We start from the raw sequence: 19,726 nt of genomic DNA on the forward strand, positions 1-19,726 counted from the left end.
GCTATCAACGATGGCGCGGACTCAACGACCGAGCTCGCGCACCCAGCCAACCCAGCAGCAACAATGTTGCATTCATTTCGTGAATAGCAGCCAGAAACCTGAGACGCAATTCGAGATGTGGCCGTTTACAATGGAATCGCCACCCGAAGTCGCCGTGGAGAATAACATCTCCACTCACAACATTGTGGGCTACTCTGTGGACGCCCTGTTCATCATCGCGGCGATCATCATCGTCATCGTCTGGCGTTGGCGCAGGAATGCGCGACGCCTGAAACAACTGGAGGGCGCAGCGACGAAGCTGCGTCAGCAAACTTTAAACAACTCTGTATGATACAGTAAAATAAATTCCAGTCTTTTTAAGTCTCTCTAACCGTTGTGTCGCGGTTTTCTGTTCCGATGACATTTCTGTGTTAAACCCTTGCGGGAGCGGGGTTTTACCTTAATTTCTAATCAGGCTCTTCTGCCTGGACCATTGGTGACCCCGACGTGATCGCACGTGCGATCACTTCAGGTTTAGGCAACGACGCCTATCAATTGTAAATTCTCCCGTCGGGGGGAGAACGGACTGAAAAGAAAAAAAACATTCAAAGTGTTTCGGTGTGCCAAAATGGCAACGATAAATAAAGTGTAACCTAAGTGTAGGCAATCATAAGTGAAAACAAAAGTGCAAGTCTCCCACTGGTGGAAATGAATCAAAATTTGTGCAACGACGTGTTGTACTCTAAGTACTACGCTCAGTTAGTGGAAATCGAAGAGTCTGTAAGGGCTAGGCCGTGTCGATCGCGAGAAGAAGGCGCAGCCATTACAATCATCGTTTCACACCTGTTCAACTTAGCCGCCGGAGCTGCGGCTGTAAGAGGTTACGAAAAAAGATTTACTGACGAACTGGTGAGGTTAGCCGAATCAATCAGCGAGAGGCTAGAGTGGAACGTTTTGAATCCGCCGTCTATGTTTTAATTGAGCTCACACGCACCTGTGTGGCTAACCGTGTGATTAGTGCAAAGAAGAAAGTTGAAAATTCGCTCGCTGCGCGCGTAGTGTTTCCCGTCGGGGGGAGAATCCAATCAACGAAAGTGAAATCAGTGTGTGATTATGTGCCTTGGTGCCACTGCACCATCGTGAAAATAAATAAAACAAACGCGGCGAGACTTGTGTAGCTTCTCCCGTCGGGGGGAGAGCTAAACGAAAGAAAAAGCAGTAAATTGAAAAGTGACTCGCATTCCTAGTGTAGAACAATGGCCGAGGAAGAACTAAGTAAAGTGTGGATGCGGCAGTTGACTGCCCTAGAAGGGTCCGTCAACGAGATCGCGGTGCTGGTTGACCAGCGCAGCGACGCTAACCCTCCGGAAGTGGAGGAAATTGCAGTCTAGCAAAATCCCGTCTGGATTCGGAAACCGCATCCAGGCTGGAGGAGAGATTAGACATACATCGTGTCTACACTTGGACAGAATTCAAGGAAGAGTTGGAGAAGCGAGCCAACCAATTAGCGTGCCGAACCGATATCGACGAATCGAAATCGCGCAACACCAAGACGGTAGCAGCAGCTGCCATCACCCAACCCCAGCGTAGGGAAATCAAAACGCAACCGCAATCCTGTTTCGCGTGCAATGAGAAAGGGCACGCGATCTGGCACTGCACCGAATTCAAAGCGCTGCCTGTACCGCAAAGATGGGATAGGACCAAAAGAGCCGGTCGGTGTTTCAATTGTTTGTCTTGGGGACACTCCGTCCAAAATTGTTCATCCAAAAAGCGGTGTTCAGAATGCGGAGAAGCACACCACACATTGCTACATCCAGTGGATGCGGTTCCAGAGAAGAAGCCGGCGGCTGACCCAGCCGTTGTGGCCTCAACCAGCAGTAACAACTGACTACATGGCAGTTACGTATTCTTGGCAACAGCCGAGATCAACATTAAAGGTGCGTCCGACTGGTATCGAGTTAGGTGCCTATTGGACTCCGGTAGTCAGGTGGAGTCTATCACGGAAGCAGCCGCGCAGACTCTAGGACTACCGTACGCACGGAGCGACGTGCAACTTGTTGGCATTGGCGGAAGGGTCAATGCTTCCAGAAAGATTACAACCGTAATCTCCTCCAGATGCGGAAGCTTCGCTATGGAGGTAAGTTTAGTTTTGGTTCCGCACCTTTTAGACGACCAGCCCAGCATTCGGCTGGAAGCGAAGGATGTGAGTGTTCCGTCAAACATTGAGTTAGCGGACCCCACATTCTACAAGAGAAGAGGCATCGAGATTATACTCGGTGCCCGAGTACTATTCCAGATTCTGAGCCCCAGACAAATCCAATGTACAAATGGCCCGAATCTTCAGGAGTCAGCCTTAGGCTGGCTTGTTGGCGGACTAGTTTCGCTACGGTCAACCCGGAAAGCAGTAATGACTGTTGCCACCGTTAGTACAAATGAGATCCAAGAAGAAGAGGACCCCGATGGGAAATTGGATATTCTCTTCAAGAGGTTTTGGGCCTTGGAGGAGGTAACTTCTGCGGAAGCGAAGTCCACCTCTGACCAGGTAAACCTATGCGAGGAGCACTTCCTCCAGCACACCAAGATAGGGGCAGATGGCAAATATATTGTGTGCCTCCCTTTCAACGACAAGCCCATTCAACTGGGTGATTCCTACGAGCAAGCAAGAAGACGCTTGTTCTCGCTAGAAAGGAAACTCACGCGAACTCCGGAAGTATACGAGCAATACAGAGAGTTCCTGAAAGAGTATCTGACATTAAATCATATGGAAGTTGTAGAACCAAAGGATTATCAAAAAATCCGCTACTTCATACCACACTCATGTGTCATCAAGCCAGATTCTTCATCAACCAAGCTTCGCGTGGTATTTGATGCAAGCGCTGAGGCATCAAATGGACATTCCTTGAATGACATGCTGCGTAGTGGACCAGCGATCCAAACGGAGCAATTCGATTTGCTCCTGGACTTTCGCTGCCATGACAAGGTGCTAATGGCCGACATCGCGAAGATGTATCGGCAAGTCCATGTCCACGAAACGGACTCGTGGTACCAGTGCATCGCCTGGAGGGATAATCCTTCGGAAGCGATTCAGGCTTATCGCCTCAAAACAGTGACTTATGGCGAGGCGGCATCCTCATTCCTAGCATGTCGCGCTCTACACCAAGTCGGAGAAGAAATCCGATCGCATCAGCCGAGCATTGCTGATATTATTCAGAAATGTTTCTACGTCGACAATTTGATGATGGGGGGAAATTCAGCAGAAGGTCTTCTGAGTCAACGAAAAGCCGTGGAGGCCGCTCTTCTGCAGCGAGGCTTTCCCTTACGGAAATGGGCATCCAACGATGCCAGCATCATAGAAGATGTACCTGCCGACGATCTCGAAAAGGAGATCAACATCGGAAATCACGATGTGATTAAAACCCTAGGCGTGGCCTGGTCTCCACGCGGAGATACCTTTCGATTCCTAGTGGAGGACCGCAATGCAAGCAAGCAAACTATTACCAAGAGGCAGCTAGCCTCGGAGGTGCTCAGATTATATGATCCGTTGGGCATAATGCAACCGGTCATCATTACAGCAAAAATATTGCTGCAGAGCTTGTGGAAAACCAAGCTCGGTTGGGAGGACCAGATCCCACCAGAAACTTTGCACGAATGGCAGCAACTGAAGAAAACGCTGCCGAAGTTGGCGGAACTAGAGTTCCCGCGTCAAGCCATCCCGAGTAACGTAGCACACTTGGAGCTGCACGGTTTCTCGGACGCTTCTATTCGCGCTTATGGAGGCGCAATTTATGCCTTTGCCATAGACACGCAAGGTGCTTTGTGCAAAGTCGCGTGTAGTCCCGATGAAGGACCTCACTCTTCCTCGAAAGGAATTAATTGGAGCCAAATTGTTGGCAGAGTTGATGAGCCGCGTGATCGGCATCATACCACAACACATTAACAAGGTTCACTACTGGTGCGACTCGCAAGTAGTGTTGTCCTGGATACACGCAAACGATCAACACGCCGAGGTGTATGTTCGAAATCGTGTGAAAATCATTCAACAATTAACAAACAAGATGAGCTGGAGGTACATCCCCACCGACCAGAACCCAGCGGATGTGATCTCCAGAGGAATCTCAGTGAGGAAACTGTTGACCACCAAGAAGCAGCTGTGGCTGCATGCCACCCCGTATGCACTAGAGGTACATCCAGAAATTCAAGTATGCGCAATTCAGCAAGCGCCGACCATCGACCACACTCTGCATGATCCTGACCCAGAAGATTATATCCAGAGTTACAAGTACTGCAATTCTTTCCGAAGGACCAGAAGGCATTTCGCCTTAATACAGCGCGCCATAAGCAATTTTAAGGCAAAAGCTACAAGTTCTATTAATTCTGAACAACTCCTACAAACCATGACCGGCCCTCTAACTGTTGAAGAGCTGGAAGCAGGACTACATCTAGTCATCAAAAATATGCAATCCGTCTGCCTAGGACAAGAGCTGAAGAGCATCGGTTTACACGGCATTCCTACAAAGCAGGGCCCCCTGCAGCACCTCAATCCTATGCTGGCAGGTGGCCTCATTCGAGTAACAGGCAGGTTAAACTTAGCAGACTTGCCTGAAGAACAGCGACATCCAATATTCATTCCGAGGGAGCATCCGTTTGCACGAATCATCCTTGTGCATCTACATCGCTCCAATAACCACGCCGGTCTGGAAATAGTCTTGGCCGAATTTCAACGAAGCTATTGGATGAAGGGATTGCGGAAAACAACCCAATCCGTCCTTCAAAAATGCGTACTCTGCGTACGGGCAAGGCCTCGCAGGGCGAAAATGAGGCTTACCGTTTACGCCTGCCTGTTTGTGTGCTTTTCGACCAAAGCAGTGCATATCGAGGTGGTGGAGGATCAATCCACCGGGGCCTTCTTAGCCGCCTTGATACGGTTTGTATCAGTGCGTGGTACACCGGAGGTGATATACTCCGACAACGGCCGCAACTTCGTCGGAGCCAGCCGCGAACTTGCAGAACTGAGCAAAGTATATAACTCGGAGTTGTTCCAAAACGAACTCATAGGGATAGCAGCTGAGGAAGGAATACGCTTTTCCTTCATCCCTCCGAGAAGCCCTAATTTCGGAGGTCTGTGGGAGGCCAACATAAAAGTGGCCAAAAGACTCTTCACCGCAGCCGCTCGTGGATCCAGCTTTAATATATTGGAGATTCAGACGGTGTTCTACCAAGTATCAGCGATAATGAATTCACGTCCGCTGACCTCAATTTTCTCCGACGCCGGAGCTCCGGAACCTTTAACACCAGGGCACTTCCTAATAGGAAGAGCCATGACTACTATACCCATCCCGGCAAGCCACTTAGAACAGCAAAACTTAGTTATGCGCTGGAAGCGCATTCAACGCCAAACCGCACAATTCTGGCGTAGATGGCAAAATGAATATTTGCAGCATTTGCGCTGTATCTTCAAGTGGACAAAAAGGCAACCTAACTTGAAGCCAGGTCAAATCGTATTGATTGGAGACGATAACAACCCCGTGGCAAAGTGGCCCATGGGAATCGTAACTCACACCAAACCCGGAAAGGATGGAGTTGTGCGGGTAGCAACGGTACGCACAGCTTCAGGTATCTACACACGAAATGTTCGGGCTTTGGCACCACTGCCCATCGACATTACCGAAAGTCAAGTAGGCGAATCAGTCGAACCATCTCAATTTGATTCTTCAGAAATAGTGAATAAACCACACCATGAAGTACGCGAGCAAGGGCCAGTACCTGAAAACGAAGAAGACCCACCACCCCTGGCTATGAGTAGCAATGTTTGGAGCGACAGACTTCGCTCCAAAGGGGGGAGAAAATGGAGCGGTTAAGGTAACCCTGCATAGCTGCAGAAGTTACCACAACATCCGAAGTGGTACGTCAGCACTTAATGTGCTACTTGCCGCGAAGGAAAATAGGAAACAGTAAGACCAAACTGTGGTCGAAATAACAAACATCAAATTTGTCAGCACAAAATGTGCTATCAACGATGGCGCGGACTCAACGACCGAGCTCGCGCACCCAGCCAACCCAGCAGCAACAATGTTGCATTCATTTCGTGAATAGCAGCCAGAAACCTGAGACGCAATTCGAGATGTGGCCGTTTACAATGGAATCGCCACCCGAAGTCGCCGTGGAGAATAACATCTCCACTCACAACATTGTGGGCTACTCTGTGGACGCCCTGTTCATCATCGCGGCGATCATCATCGTCATCGTCTGGCGTTGGCGCAGGAATGCGCGACGCCTGAAACAACTGGAGGGCGCAGCGACGAAGCTGCGTCAGCAAACTTTAAACAACTCTGTATGATACAGTAAAATAAATTCCAGTCTTTTTAAGTCTCTCTAACCGTTGTGTCGCGGTTTTCTGTTCCGATGACATTTCTGTGTTAAACCCTTGCGGGAGCGGGGTTTTACCTTAATTTCTAATCAGGCTCTTCTGCCTGGAACAGATATCTTGCTCAAATTCAACCTTCATCTAATTCAATATCAGAGAAGCATTTTCAAATACCTTGGCACCTGTTTTGACATGTTTTATCCCAGATTTCACATGAAAGCAATCTCTTCGGCGATAAACGCCCTAGGAGCAACTATTCATCTGAAGTCTTTTATTGATGGTGGCACTTCAAAAATCAGAAAGACCCCTACTTAAAAAAATCATCTGATAATAACATGAGGAGCATTAGTATGGAAGAAATAGAAAGCATTGAAATAATCGCTTAAGTTTTTTTCATTAAAAACTCAATAAAATATTCTACCGAATATTCGTTTGGCCGAATAGTTGAAAAGGCCAATATTCGGTGATCGGCCGTTCGCCGAATACCGCTATTCGGTACATCTCTACTCGCAATCAAACACCCTTCGTGATGAAATCAAAGAATTTAGAAGCAGCAAGTTGATTTATGTGAAAGTTCTACTTTTTTCTTAAGTAAATGTATAATTTTGGTGGTTTGGTAGTTTTTGTTTTAGACTGAGGTATATTTTTATATAAAAAAACAGAGACATTTTCCAAGCCAGTCTAGGACAAAAGGCTAGAAACCATGCCAAATGGTTAAGTTTGAAGGAAAAATAAAAGGGGAATAATGCAAAGGGCCTACACACAAAACTTTCGAGGCCGGAAATTAGCAAAATTTTGCTCAAATTTGACCAGCTAAAATCTTAGCAATCAATTTAGCAATTTTTTCGAACTAAAATTTTAGCAAACGAGCGAAAAATTTAGCCGCCGCTATTTTTGCTCACTTTTTTAGCAAAAACCGGAGAAAAAGATCGCCCGGACCTGAAATTTTAAAATTTATGGTTTTTCTGTGGTGATTTAGGGGGAATGTTTGATTCTTAAATACAATACTTAAATTTCATTCACTTTTAATTTATTTTTCACATTTTTCTTAAAAATTTTGACACTTTGTAGAACAGAAGTTCCGATCCTGGGGACGCACCTTCCGGCGAGCGGATTGCAATGCCATTCTTACCAACGAATGCACTAAGTTGTGTGTCGGATGGAGCTCGTTGAATTTTCAGTCTCGGCCCTTTCCATTTCCAGACTGTTGAGGATTTCTTTTTGAAGTTGTAACCTGGTAGAAAAATAATAAACAATTAAAAAGTTGGAAAATCTTTATAATTTATAATTGATCCTACCTGTACGCTTCCGGCGTCGATTAGGCTAGTATATCGTAGTTGACTTAGCCACCTTTAGGAGCACCAGAATCAAACTTTCGGAACCGCGCTCAATCGTGTCAGTTTGTTTTTTTCCTCCCAACACGCGGCGGCTGCTGTCTGTGCACAAAGCGGCTAAAATACTTTCGTTTAACTAAAATCGAGCAAGATAAACTTTAAAATTACTAAAATCAAGTAAATTTAGCTTTTTGCTAACTCGATGGTAAAAAAATATTTTTGCTAACGGTAAGTAACAGCGAAATTTTGCTAAGTGGAGCCCCGAAAGTTTTGTGTGTATAGCTCCACTTAGCAAAATTTCGCTGTTACTTTCGATTAGCAAAAAGGGTTATTTTACTAACGCGATAGCAAAAAGCGAAATTTGCTTTATTTTAGTAATTAAAATGGCGATTTTACTTGATTTTAGTAAAGCGAAAGGTTTTTTAGCCGCTTTGTTTACAGACAGCAGCCGCCGCCAGTTGGCAGAAAAATAACAAACTAACGCGATAAGGAGCAGTTCCGGAAGCACGATGCTGGGGGTTCTTGCATGTGGTGGCAAAATGGTAGCCAAATCAATTCAGGATGCGCACAGGTAAGTGCCGATCATAAAGTGTACAGATTTTCCGATTTTCAAATTGCAAAATTGTTTGTTTTTTTTTCTAGCAGTTTGCTAATTCCAGCGATATCGAGGGGTTTTTCTGCAACAGTTTGGGAGTGGACAGCTGGAATTTCAACGCGCTGCATCCGGCACAATCATCGGTGCATGAATGACGATCGGGCACTTGGGTTTTAATTAGCCGGAAGGTGCGTTCCTAGGATCCAAAAAATTACCTTCCATTGAATGAAAAAGTGTTTCGAAAAAAATTTAAATAAAAATTCAAGTGATGTTATCCGTTTATTCTATTTAATAATCAAACATTCCCTCGAAATTCGCAGATAAAAACAAAAAAACAATTGAAATTTCAGATCCTGCGCGATCTTTTCCAGCGGGTTTTGCTAAAATTTCAGTAAAACATGCCGGCGGCTCATTTATCTCTTTTTTGCTAAAATTTGAGCAGAAAAATATTGCTAAATTGATTGCTAAATTTCTAGCTGGTCAAATTTGAGCAAAATTCCGGCCTCGAAAGTTTTGTGTGTACACAATTTTATTTCTGGAAATCAGCAAAATTTTGCTGATTTTTATCCCGTTGACTTTCCAGTAGAATTTCCAGCAATTTGAATTGCTGGATTCCAGCAATTCAAATTGCTGAAAATCAGCAATCCAGATTGCTGGAAATCAGCTATTTCTTTCAAAACATTCAGCTGTATTTGGAATCAAATATATATTTCAATTCGAAATAACTGTACTGGCTGTGCCTACGATGAGCAATAAATAACAATTTTTTTCTTCCATTTTTTCAATTATGTATTTATTTCCAGAACTATATATGTATTTTTTTTTTATTATACCAAAACCGGCTGTGGAGTGGCAGCTTTTTTCCAAAGTATAAATCATCCGCCCCCTGAAATAGAGTTTTGATTAGTATCTTTCATGAAATATCTATCTATCTAATAAAAATTCACCCTTGACTTGAAGTCTGGTTGCTAAAATATAGGGGAAAATTAGAAAAATTGTATTTATCTCTTCAAAGATCGTGAAATAAAGTCTCACCTTGATTCAGCGTACGAAAACAAACAGACTCCAATTTGACAACTCGATTGCTGATTTTTCAGCAAACTAGATCAATTTCCAAGGAATATTTAAATAAGGTAGTGTCGAGAGCCATATTGGTTTTTTTTGTGACGTCACAAAAACAAATGTATCGAAAATTTATATGCGAATGACAGAAATTTCAAAGGAAAACATGTTTTAGAACGGAAATGAATTCCAATTTCATGTTGATTGTGTTGTAAGACCTCTATTCCACTATGTTATGAAATTTTATTGTCCTTTGAAGATTGCATTGTGTTTTTTTTTTCTCATTTTAATATTGAACGCAATGTCATTTTGAAACTAAAACGTTCAAAAACGAAGAAAAAATCTACTTTAAAAAGGTCTAGCTGGTAGTTATTGAGTGTTCAATAGATTGTCTTGATTTTTATCCAATCGGTTTACCATATTCAATTCTTATGTAGAACAATTAACATCAATTGAAGATTGTTAACTCGATTAACTAAAATGCCAATAAATAATTATGGTTTTGTATAAAAGTTTGTTTTTTGATAACTTTTTTGTAATAAGGATCTAAAACTGCACTGACTTGATCATTTTCATGGAAGACTTTGAACTAATTTTAAAGTTTTGCAAATTTGTGTAAGGAAAATCCACCATTTTTTCGAACTTCGATGGCCTATTTTATACAAAAATTACTCGAAAATCCAACTAGGCTAAAATTTACTGTGTAGGGAATTGAATGAAGGCAAAACTTCTTTTGTGTTGCAGTTAAAAATTTTTTAGTACACACAAAATTTTCGGGCCTCCACTTAGCAAAAATTCGCTATAACTTTCCGTACGAAAATATTTTTTTTGCTGTTGAGTTAGCAAAAAGTAAAAACTTATTTTGTTGGCCGCTTTTCTTTTGAACAACAGCCGCCTTTACCGCCGAAAAGAAAACATTAAGTTGGGTCACGGGAATATAGGTGCCAGCGATGATTTTGGTCACCAAGCGGACGAGCAACAAGCGGATCTGTGCTGGAAGCAAACAGGTAAAGACCATAATCTAGACGCAAACAAATTTTTCGAGTTTTTATGTGTTAAATTTTCTTTTTTCATCAGGTTGGCGCTCCCAGCGAATACAACACCAAACCCGGGGATTCACCCAAGAGGTTGTCAAGTCTCGGAAAAAGGAACATGTTTCATGTTGGTCGACGATGGAAATATCCGGAAACCAGCGGTCAACATACCCACATCCGGAACAACCCGGTACAGACTCCGGAAGAAATTATTGGCAAAGCTCGAATAAGTGTTGTGAAATAAAGTGGGAATCGAGAAAAAGTTTAAAAAATTAAATAAAAGTGAAAGGATTAGTGTTTTTTATTTGAAATAAGAAACCTCCCTGCGTTTCGAAAAGAAAATTTATAAATTTTGTAAATAAAAATTCTAGGCGGTCTTTTCGTTTGGATTTTGCTAGAAATTTGAGTAAAAATTGCGGCGGCTAACTTTTTCTCTCGTTTGCTAAATTTTAAGAAAAATAATATTGCTAAATAGATTGCTAAAATTCTAGCTGGTCAAATTTGAGCAAAATTTTGCTAAATTCGGGCTTCGAAAATTTTGTGTGTATGTTATTATAAAAATTTCGCCCCTTGATTTGTGAAACATCATTCGATCTTTCGATTTTCATCGTTGTTCGGCCTTAACATATTAAGGACCGCGATGTTGTTGTTTTTTTGGACCGCGAATAAATCTAAACCAAGAAACACCGAAATTCAGCATTCGATATGGCAATATTCACTGGACCAAAAGTTAACAATTTAGTATCTTTGAGCCACCGAAAGTGTTATATTCAATTTAGTAGAGTTTCATGATTAATGTTATATGATTTAAGTTCATTCCGAACTACCTCAGCAATTGATGAACTAGCATTTGTAAATATTATGAAGGTTTTATGTATCCTTTATGATCAAGAAATTGTTATTTGCTACTGTCCTGATGTTTCGGCTATTTGTTGCAACCTTCTTCAGTGGAAAACTGAAATTTTGTTGTGAATTTACTAACATTGTAATATTTTTAGTTTTGTTTTGCAAATTTCTACTCACTGATTGTCAGGTTCGTTTCTTGTTCCAGTTTTTATTGTAGCTAAATACCAATGGTTGAATTTTCTGTGCATTTTTTGTATATTATGTACCATTGGTCTTTAGCTACAATAGAAACTAGACAAGAAACGAACCTGACAATTAGTGATTAAAAATTTGCAAAACAAAACTAACAAAATGGCAATGTTACTAAATTCACAATAAAATTACAGTTCTGGGGGCAATCTGGCAACCTTAGTCATTATCCTATCCTTTAGAACAGGGGTGAGCAACACGCGGCCCGCTGGCCGCATGTGGCCCGCGAGACTCTTTTGTGCGGCCCGCGAAGCTTTTTTCAAATTTTTATGCCTTAACTTTTTGCTACAATGAACTGTTTGGAAAATTTATATGACAAATTCAAATATGCCATTTGCCCCACAATCATTCAGATTGTTAACTTTTTTCTGGCATTTTAAGCATTTGTTATGTTCTGTTCAAGGCATGAATGCAATATTCTTTATTGGCGTAACGTTATATACTGGAGTTTTTTTTTTTCAAAATCCATTAAAGTGAGTTGAAAGAGCAGCCAAAAATCGGAAGCTCACATGATCAAAGGAATTTCGGAGTCCGTTAGTGAAGTCATTATTTTCGTTCCAAGCGAAAATAAAGTTGTATGATAACAATTATGCTTAGCACATAATTTTTTTAAAAATTATTTTATCAAACCTGAAAAAAGGCTTGTTCTGTTACACGAAAGAAATTAAAATTAAAACCTTGTGAAGTATTGTTTTATTTCTGAATATTGACAAAAATTGCGAAAGCTTAATAATAAACCCTGGGTGAACGATTTTAGATTTTTTATCAACATGAATCAGCCGGCATTAAAGATACCTACAAAAATTATTAGTTCTTGATAAAAACAATAGATATCTGAAATTCTGTGATTCGACCTAAAAGGTCTCTGATGATTATGTTTTTTTTCAGAAATTTGATAGAAAATTAATAACAAACATCGATAAATTGAGTTACGTCACTTATGATTCGCATTTCATATTACCAATACCAGAGCCGTAATATAGCTTTAGAAATCCTACCCCAATGATACCTGAATAAGGCTTAAAATTATAAAAATCTGCATAAAAATTCGAAAATCAAGAAGCTGATTTTGGAGATATTTGCTTAAAAATATATAAAATTGAACATTTTTCTGTGATTTCGACAAACTTGCTAAACATCCTTATGCAATGATTAAATACAGAACTTCAATTTAAAAAGCGAGTTTTTAACTTAAAAAATCTAGGCTTTAAGGACAAGTTTTAATTGAGGAAAAAAATCACAGAAAGTCAAGAAGCGATTCAACGACCAACGCTTCGGTTATATATTGATGGCGAATAGTACCATCGATTTCAACAAGAATGTTCTCCAAGAAGTATCATTAGAGGCCGTTCAAATATTACGTAACGCAATTTTCGAGCATTTTCAACCCCTCCTCCTCCCTACGTAACACATTCGTCTCAAAATTTCTAAGCAAAATCCACAAAGCGTAACAAACTGCTATACCCCCTCCCCCCTAAAAGCGTTACGTAATATTTGAATGGTCCCTTAAAAAATTTTAAGAATTTAAAAATGACAGAGATTTAGTGATGTACCTTTTCAATATCGGGTATTTATAAAGTCGCGATGAAATTCTGTTTTAAAACATGTGAATTCGTTTTATCTTTCCTTTTTCAGATTTGATTTCGCCAAAAATTTGTAGTTATAAAAAATGACATGAAGCTCTGCTAATTATAAAAAAAAAAATTATTTTAAGTGCGGCCCGCCGACAACATTTCGAATTTGAATTGGCCCGTGGGTTCAAAAGGTTGCTCACCCCTGCTTTAGGATAATGACTAAGGTTGTCAGATTGCCCGGTTTTATCCGGGTTTGCTCGGATATTTGGGACCAAATTTGGTAACAGTCCGGCCTGGCCCGGTTTCTCGGGTTTTATTGAAAAATGCCCGGTTTTATTCACTTTAGTTGGCAAGTCTAAAATACGATTCATTAGGAAGTCTAAAATACGATTCAAAATCTGTGGATAAGTTTTGATGCAAAAAATTTTTTTTCAATTTTTTTTTGTTGAGTAATTTTACTCGCCATTCTTAATAAGGTACACCGGGGCAAGTGCAAACGGTTTTCATCATAGTTCAACTTTCACATGTCCTAAAAAAATATGTACCTATATGTTCAAAATTATCAATTATCGTTCGTTGCATCACTAAAATAGTTCTCAACAAATTCCCGTTGAAAATGAAAAATAAAATAATGTTGGTAAAAAGTAACGGTGCTTTTGTGAAAAAAATTCAAAATTTGCACTTGCCCCCATAAACGCAATACTTTTTCCAAACTAATTAACAGATGAATCAGTGTATCGGTCCAAAAATGAATTGAATACATGTTCCGGTACGTTTTATCAACTTTTATTAATATATTTGCTGTTTTCTTGCAATACTGATGTTACTTGGCTTAAAGGTGCGTTTACACTTGCTCCGCAGTGTGGGTTAACAAGAGCGAATATTATTTTCACAGCTTTCGGAGTGTACTGAAAATGTATCATAAATTTTCTGCTTTCATTTGGATAACGGTCTCAAACACTCACCTTTTAAGGAAAATTCGGATTTGAATGCCCTTTTTTGTAGCCAAAATATGCAAAACAAAAACACACTGTTCATGTCTAGTACGTACTTGAATTCGTGTGTGATCAAACAATGCCGTGTTTTTAGTGAAAAATTCAAAGAAAGTTTAGTTTATCTATGTCAGATTGTTTGTTTGGGTCTAAACAACAATTTCTAAAAGAAGGAATATTTTTTACTTTTTTTTGTAACAGAGAAAAGTTGAACGTTTGCACTTGCCCCGAGTTTGCACTTGCCCCGGTGTACCTTATTTGTAACATTATTGATTAAGCAGAATTCGATGGAATTCCAAAATTTTCAAATGGATTCCAACTGACTGGATTTAAATAAAGGATAAAAATGTATGAAGCGATTCATACACGAGAAAACCTCTTGTGTACACGGAAGTGTAATACACGGTTCGAAAGACCTTGACGAGATGAGAAAAAATCACTGAGGCCCAAAAAAATCTGCCGTTGGAGAAGAAAAGTTATGAAACAAAGAAGATGATTTCTGTAAAAAATCAATAGGTACAAAATCAGATCAAGACTTGGAAAATTTCCAGAATGGGCAATTTAGTTTCCGGATGTACATAGCTGAGCAAAATACGGTTTAAAAGACCGTGACGAGACAAGAAAAAGTTACTATGCTGTTAAGAAAATGTTGGGTTTTTAAATACTCAAAAACCTAAATAGTTTTATATTTCAAATGCTAATCTTTAAAATGCTTACCCAGAGTGAATCCCTACATAGTTTTTTTTTCTTTCTAAATTTGTGTTTAGAATGTATAACCATTGGCAAATAATGAAAAAAATAACTGGTTTGGACAGGTGCAATTATGGACACTATAATTTCATATAGTCTGGCACAAGGTTTTTTGATACACTAGGTTCTCCGACTTTCACAGTAAGTAGGCGAGGAGTGAGCGGGGCTCTCAATGAGTTTGTTTATGTTTCGCTCAGCTTTTCTGTGGTTTGTTGGTAAACAAACTTCATGAGTTCCGCATAGTTGCATAGCCTACATAGCCAAAATGGCTGAATCAGGAATTCGATATTCGGTAACACCTCCTGAATATAAAAACACCTTGGTCTGGCAAAGAGAATGACGGGAACTAATCGAACTGTCATTCGCGCGGATCCAATCGAGCATTCTATGAAATATTCAAGCTCTTCATAACTCTTACCAGTTGCAAAATAAAAAATAGTTTATTAGATTCGTAAATTATTTTGTTATTTTTGTCAGTTCAACTCCAAATGGCTTTTGAAAAATATAATATAATCTATAGGTGTAAAACTAGTGGAAATTATGCTAAATAACTTTAGTTAATGTTACCAAAAAGCCAAAAAAAGTTTGTCAATCACAATACTTCAACCATGATTTTCCAATATTTAGAAAGTTTGCTCGATTGGCTCCCGCGAATGACAGTTCGATGTGCTCCCGTCATTCTCTTTGCCAGACTATATGAAATTATAGTGTCTATAGGTGAAATATTTCCTAAGCGAAATAGCGGTCTCTTTTTTAGACTTATGTATGTAGGTATAACATCTTTTAATTCAAAATTTACTAATCATGATAATATTTTTTTTTAATAAGAACTAGATTTATAAAAATGTACTAACACTTCAGTGTGTATCCACATTACAATTAACCTTCCAAAGCCGTTCGCAAAATTTCCGTACAAATCAATTTCAGATAAATTTGACCTGTTGTTCACGTACGTTCTCCTGGCCGTAAATATTGACCGATTTCGATGTATTTTAACTCATTGTATAGATAATTTATTCTATAATATCGAAAAAATAAGTCGAAATATTTTACGAGATCACCAGTAGCTGATTCCGAATGAAAAAAGTCCTGAAAAAGAGCTCTTTTAAGAATGCTTATAACTTGTTACAGATTCCAAATATTGCGCTGATTTCTTAATATTTGGAATTGTCAAGAATAAATCTATCCATGGATGTATAACTTTTTGGTGGCCCAAAGGAAGTTTTGGCCGCTATCCCGGAACTTCCGGTAGAAAAAATTCTTACTTCAAAAAAGTCACCCAATTTTGGCTTTGCATTGCTGTATCTCGCTTACCAATGAAGCGATTCTCTGAATTCAAATTTTAGTTTTTTTTCGTTAACTTTATTATTATTTTCGTAGAACATAGTTGGTTCCTCAAAAATCTCCGTTGTTCAGTATGTTGTAATGAAAATCACATCTGTTTTGTCATTTTTCAAACTCCCCCTCATGTCGGTGGGTTTACGGGATTTTGTTAGCGTGATTTCTCTAAAATTTGAACTCAAATTGGTCACTTTTTATATACCTAAAGATTCATTAGAATCTCCTCTTTCGATGGACATACTTTTTGTGTGGTGTTTTGAAAATTTGTAGCAACGTTTTTCGAATTTACTGAAAGCTGGCAGATTTCAACCAGTTTGGCCAACGTTTTCAGCAGGTTGGTGTACAAATCTCGCACCCCTCAAGTAGCCGCGGGAGAAACAAATCCTTTAGCTCTCTTTTTGTCACTCACCAAATCTTCCACCCAATCCAGCAGCAGGAGAAACTGTCGTCTCGCCGTGTGGTTTGTTGATTGATTGTACTGATGGCGATAACGAAATGAATGTTTTATTATGTAGGTATTGCTTGAATCTTTTTTAATATTTTATATTATCAATATTTTAATGGATGGGCAACATTTCTGAAGTTCACGTCCATGATTCCAGATTCAGATTTCAGATTTCAGATTTCAGATTCCAGATTTCAGATTTCAGATTTTAGATTTCAGATTTTAGATCCAGATTTCAGATTCAGATTCAGATTTCAGATTTCAGATTTCAGATTCAGATTTCAGATTCAGATTTCAGATTCAGATTTCAGATTCAGATTTCAGATTCAGATTTCAGATTCAGATTTCAGATTCAGATTTCAGATTCAGATTTCAGATTCAGATTTCAGATTTCAGGTTCAGATTCCAGATTCAGATTTCAGATTCAGATTTCAGATTCAGATTTCAGATTCAGATTTCAGATTCAGATTTCAGATTCAGATTTCAGATTCAGATCTCAGATTCAGATTTCAGATTCAAATTTCAGATTCAGATTTCAGATTCTTATATCTGATTAAAGTTTCTGAATAAAATTTCAGAATATTTGTTACTTAAATCATAGATTTTGTTTCTCTTGCAGTAGACACTGCTTGAAATAAAAGAAAAGAACCATGATAACATTCAAAACAAATGTGGGTATCACTGAAGAATTCTAATGATAAAATATCTAAAAAGATTCAAGAGGTTTATTTCAATTTGGAGAAATAATCTTATAGAGGTATCAGCATGAGCACAATCAATCAACAAACCACGCGGCTGGCGAGTTGGGCAAATTTGCCCTAGCCTAGGCTTGCCAGATACTTTCAGAAAAAAGCGGGACATTTCACGATAAAAAAGCGGGACACAGCCGAAAAAAGCGGGACATTTAAAAAACTCTCTAAAACATCTTTTTTTCCTTTAAAAAAAAATAAAAATAGCTTAATTGTATGACCAAGCATCATCCAAAGTTGTTCATTGTACACTGAGGTTTTTTTTTCACGCGGATTGATTTTGTTCAGTTTTTTTTTCTTACATGACTTCTGTTTTCCCTGGTTTTTGTCATAAACACGTTTAATTTTCACGTTTCTCGCGAATTAACACGTTATTCAAGAGAAAATATGTATAAATATAAAATATAAGCCCAAGCCCAAGTCAATGGCGTATTTGATACCGTGTATAAAACCATTGTGTAGTTACAAAAATATTTCAAATTTGTTTTAAACATTTGAAAACTCAAGAAAACTTCCATCATTGTATACTAATTATTAAAATCCGGCAAAAAATCTACAATCATTTGAAAGCAACCTTCACAATATTTTCTCCATACTGAATCAGAATCTTTCTATAATGCTAAGAACATTAGATTTATTCAGTAATGCCTTATATGAAATATGAAAAATGCTGCCTATTTTGAGAAAAAAAAGTTTTTGAAACCTTTTCTGTGTTGAACCAATGAATTAAAATTGAGGCTAAAGTTTGATTTTTTCAAGTGTAAGTTAGTGAACTTTTTAAAAGTTTTCCAAGAAAAAAAAGCGGGACATTTTGAGGAAAATGCGGGACAGCGGGACATTCAACAAAAAAGCGGGACATGTCCCGCTTTTGCGGGACGGATGGCAACCCTACCCTAGCCATCAAAACCCGAAGAAAAAACACGCGACGAGACGGCAGTTCCTCCTGCTGCTGGGTTGGGTGGTAGATTTGGTGAGCGACAAAAAGAGATCTAAAGGATTTGTTTCTCCCGCGGCTACTTGAGGGGTGCGAGATTTGTACACCAACCTGCTGAAAACGTTGGCCAAACTGGTTGAAATCTGGCAGCTTTCAGTAAATTCGAAAAACGTTGCTACAAATTTTCAAAACACCACACAAAAAGTATGTCCATCGAAAGAGGAGATTCTAATGAATCTTTAGGTATATAAAAAGTGACCAATTTGAGTTCAAATTTTAGAGAAATCACGCTAACAAAATCCCGTAAACCCACCGACATGAGAGGGAGTTTGAAAAATGACAAAAAAGATGTGATTTTCATTACAACATACTGAACAACGGCGATTTTTGAGGAACCAACTATGTTCTACGAAAATAATAATAAAGTTAACGAAAAAAAACTAAAATTTGAATTCAGAGAATCGCTTCATTGGTAAGCGAGATACAGCAAAGCCAAAATTGGGTGACTTTTTTGAAGTAAGAATTTTTTCTACCGGAAGTTCCGGGATAGCGGCCAAAACTTCCTTTGGGCCACCAAAAAGTTATACATCCATGGATAGATTTATTCTTGACAATTCCAAATATTAAGAAATCAGCGCAATATTTGGAATCTGTAACAAGTTATAAGCATTCTAAAAAGAGCTCTTTTTCGGAACTTTTTTCATTCGGAATCAATCTCGTAAAATATTTCGACTTATTTTTTCGATATTGAGAAACTAGAATAAATTATCTATACAATGAGTTAAAATACATTGAAATCGGTCAATATTTGCGGCCAGGGGAACTTACGCAAACTCTCGGGTCATATAGACCCGAACAGCCTAATTACGGATTTTTTTTAGGGAGCACTTCCGGTGGTCACAGGAAGTTGCCTGGTACTACAGATTGTATATTTCGTGATTTCCCAGGGAGGCTTTTAAAATCAAATTTTTGCGATTTTTTCTCGAAGAGTTATGATGATTTGAATGTGCGCTTCGGGTCATATTGACCCGAACGACTTTGGAAGGTTAAAATTGCGGCTAAATGAACCTATATTTATGATGCTGTTTATTTTAACTATAAGTCTGGTTTGGTTTTGCTCGATTTATACCGATTCGGTGACCGCTCATAGGAGTCGTGACATGATATTGAAATTTAGAATCAAAATGTATAAAAAAAAATCTTCTATCCGTCTAGTAAATTCAATTTTGAGACCGAGAATTTTCCTCGCCGATCAAACGATACGAAAATTAAAAAAATACTGAAAATACCATACCTAATAAAACAGCCGTTAGCGTATTAAGCCTAGTCTAAACCAAGGTTGCCGAAATCACAGAAAAATCTATATTTTCACAGAATTTTAAGCAAATTTTCCTCACAGAATCTGTGTTACAGAACAGAAAATTTTGAAATATTCACAGATTTCACAAAATTTTTGAATTTTGAATGAATTTCCAGCA

General features: G+C 39.1%; 2 protein-coding genes across 2 annotated transcripts; both read left to right on the forward strand.

Moving 5' to 3' along the window:
- Positions 1–1,235: 1,235 nt before the first annotated feature.
- LOC129752472 (uncharacterized) lies at positions 1,236–3,916 on the forward strand. Its single transcript, XM_055748248.1, has 3 exons — positions 1,236–1,291; positions 1,405–1,856; positions 1,899–3,916. Exons 1-3 carry the CDS (start codon positions 1,236–1,238, stop codon positions 3,914–3,916), a joined length of 2,526 nt encoding a protein of 841 aa, XP_055604223.1.
- Positions 3,917–4,034: 118 nt separating this feature from the next.
- LOC129752473 (uncharacterized) lies at positions 4,035–5,837 on the forward strand. Its single transcript, XM_055748249.1, has one exon. The coding sequence runs from the start codon at positions 4,035–4,037 to the stop codon at positions 5,835–5,837; it is 1,803 nt and encodes a 600-aa protein (XP_055604224.1).
- Positions 5,838–19,726: the final 13,889 nt, after the last annotated feature.

The sequence above is a fragment of the Uranotaenia lowii genome, chromosome 3 (genome assembly GCF_029784155.1).
Source record: "Uranotaenia lowii strain MFRU-FL chromosome 3, ASM2978415v1, whole genome shotgun sequence".
Classification (NCBI taxonomy): Eukaryota; Metazoa; Arthropoda; class Insecta; order Diptera; family Culicidae; genus Uranotaenia; species Uranotaenia lowii.

What these genes read in the sequence shown, in the direction of transcription:
- LOC129752472 (XM_055748248.1), top strand. Translation starts at nt 1,236, where the DNA reads ATGGCCGAGGAAGAACTAAGTAAAGTGTGGATGCGGCAGTTGACTGCC. An exon ending in CAGTTGACTGCCCTAGAAGG is followed by an intron (nt 1,292 to 1,404) that starts GTCCGTCAACGA and finishes AACCGCATCCAG; the next exon opens with GCTGGAGGAGAGATTAGACA. An exon ending in CGTTGTGGCCTCAACCAGCA is followed by an intron (nt 1,857 to 1,898) that starts GTAACAACTGAC and finishes TCTTGGCAACAG; the next exon opens with CCGAGATCAACATTAAAGGT.
- LOC129752473 (XM_055748249.1), top strand. Translation starts at nt 4,035, where the DNA reads ATGAGCTGGAGGTACATCCCCACCGACCAGAACCCAGCGGATGTGATC.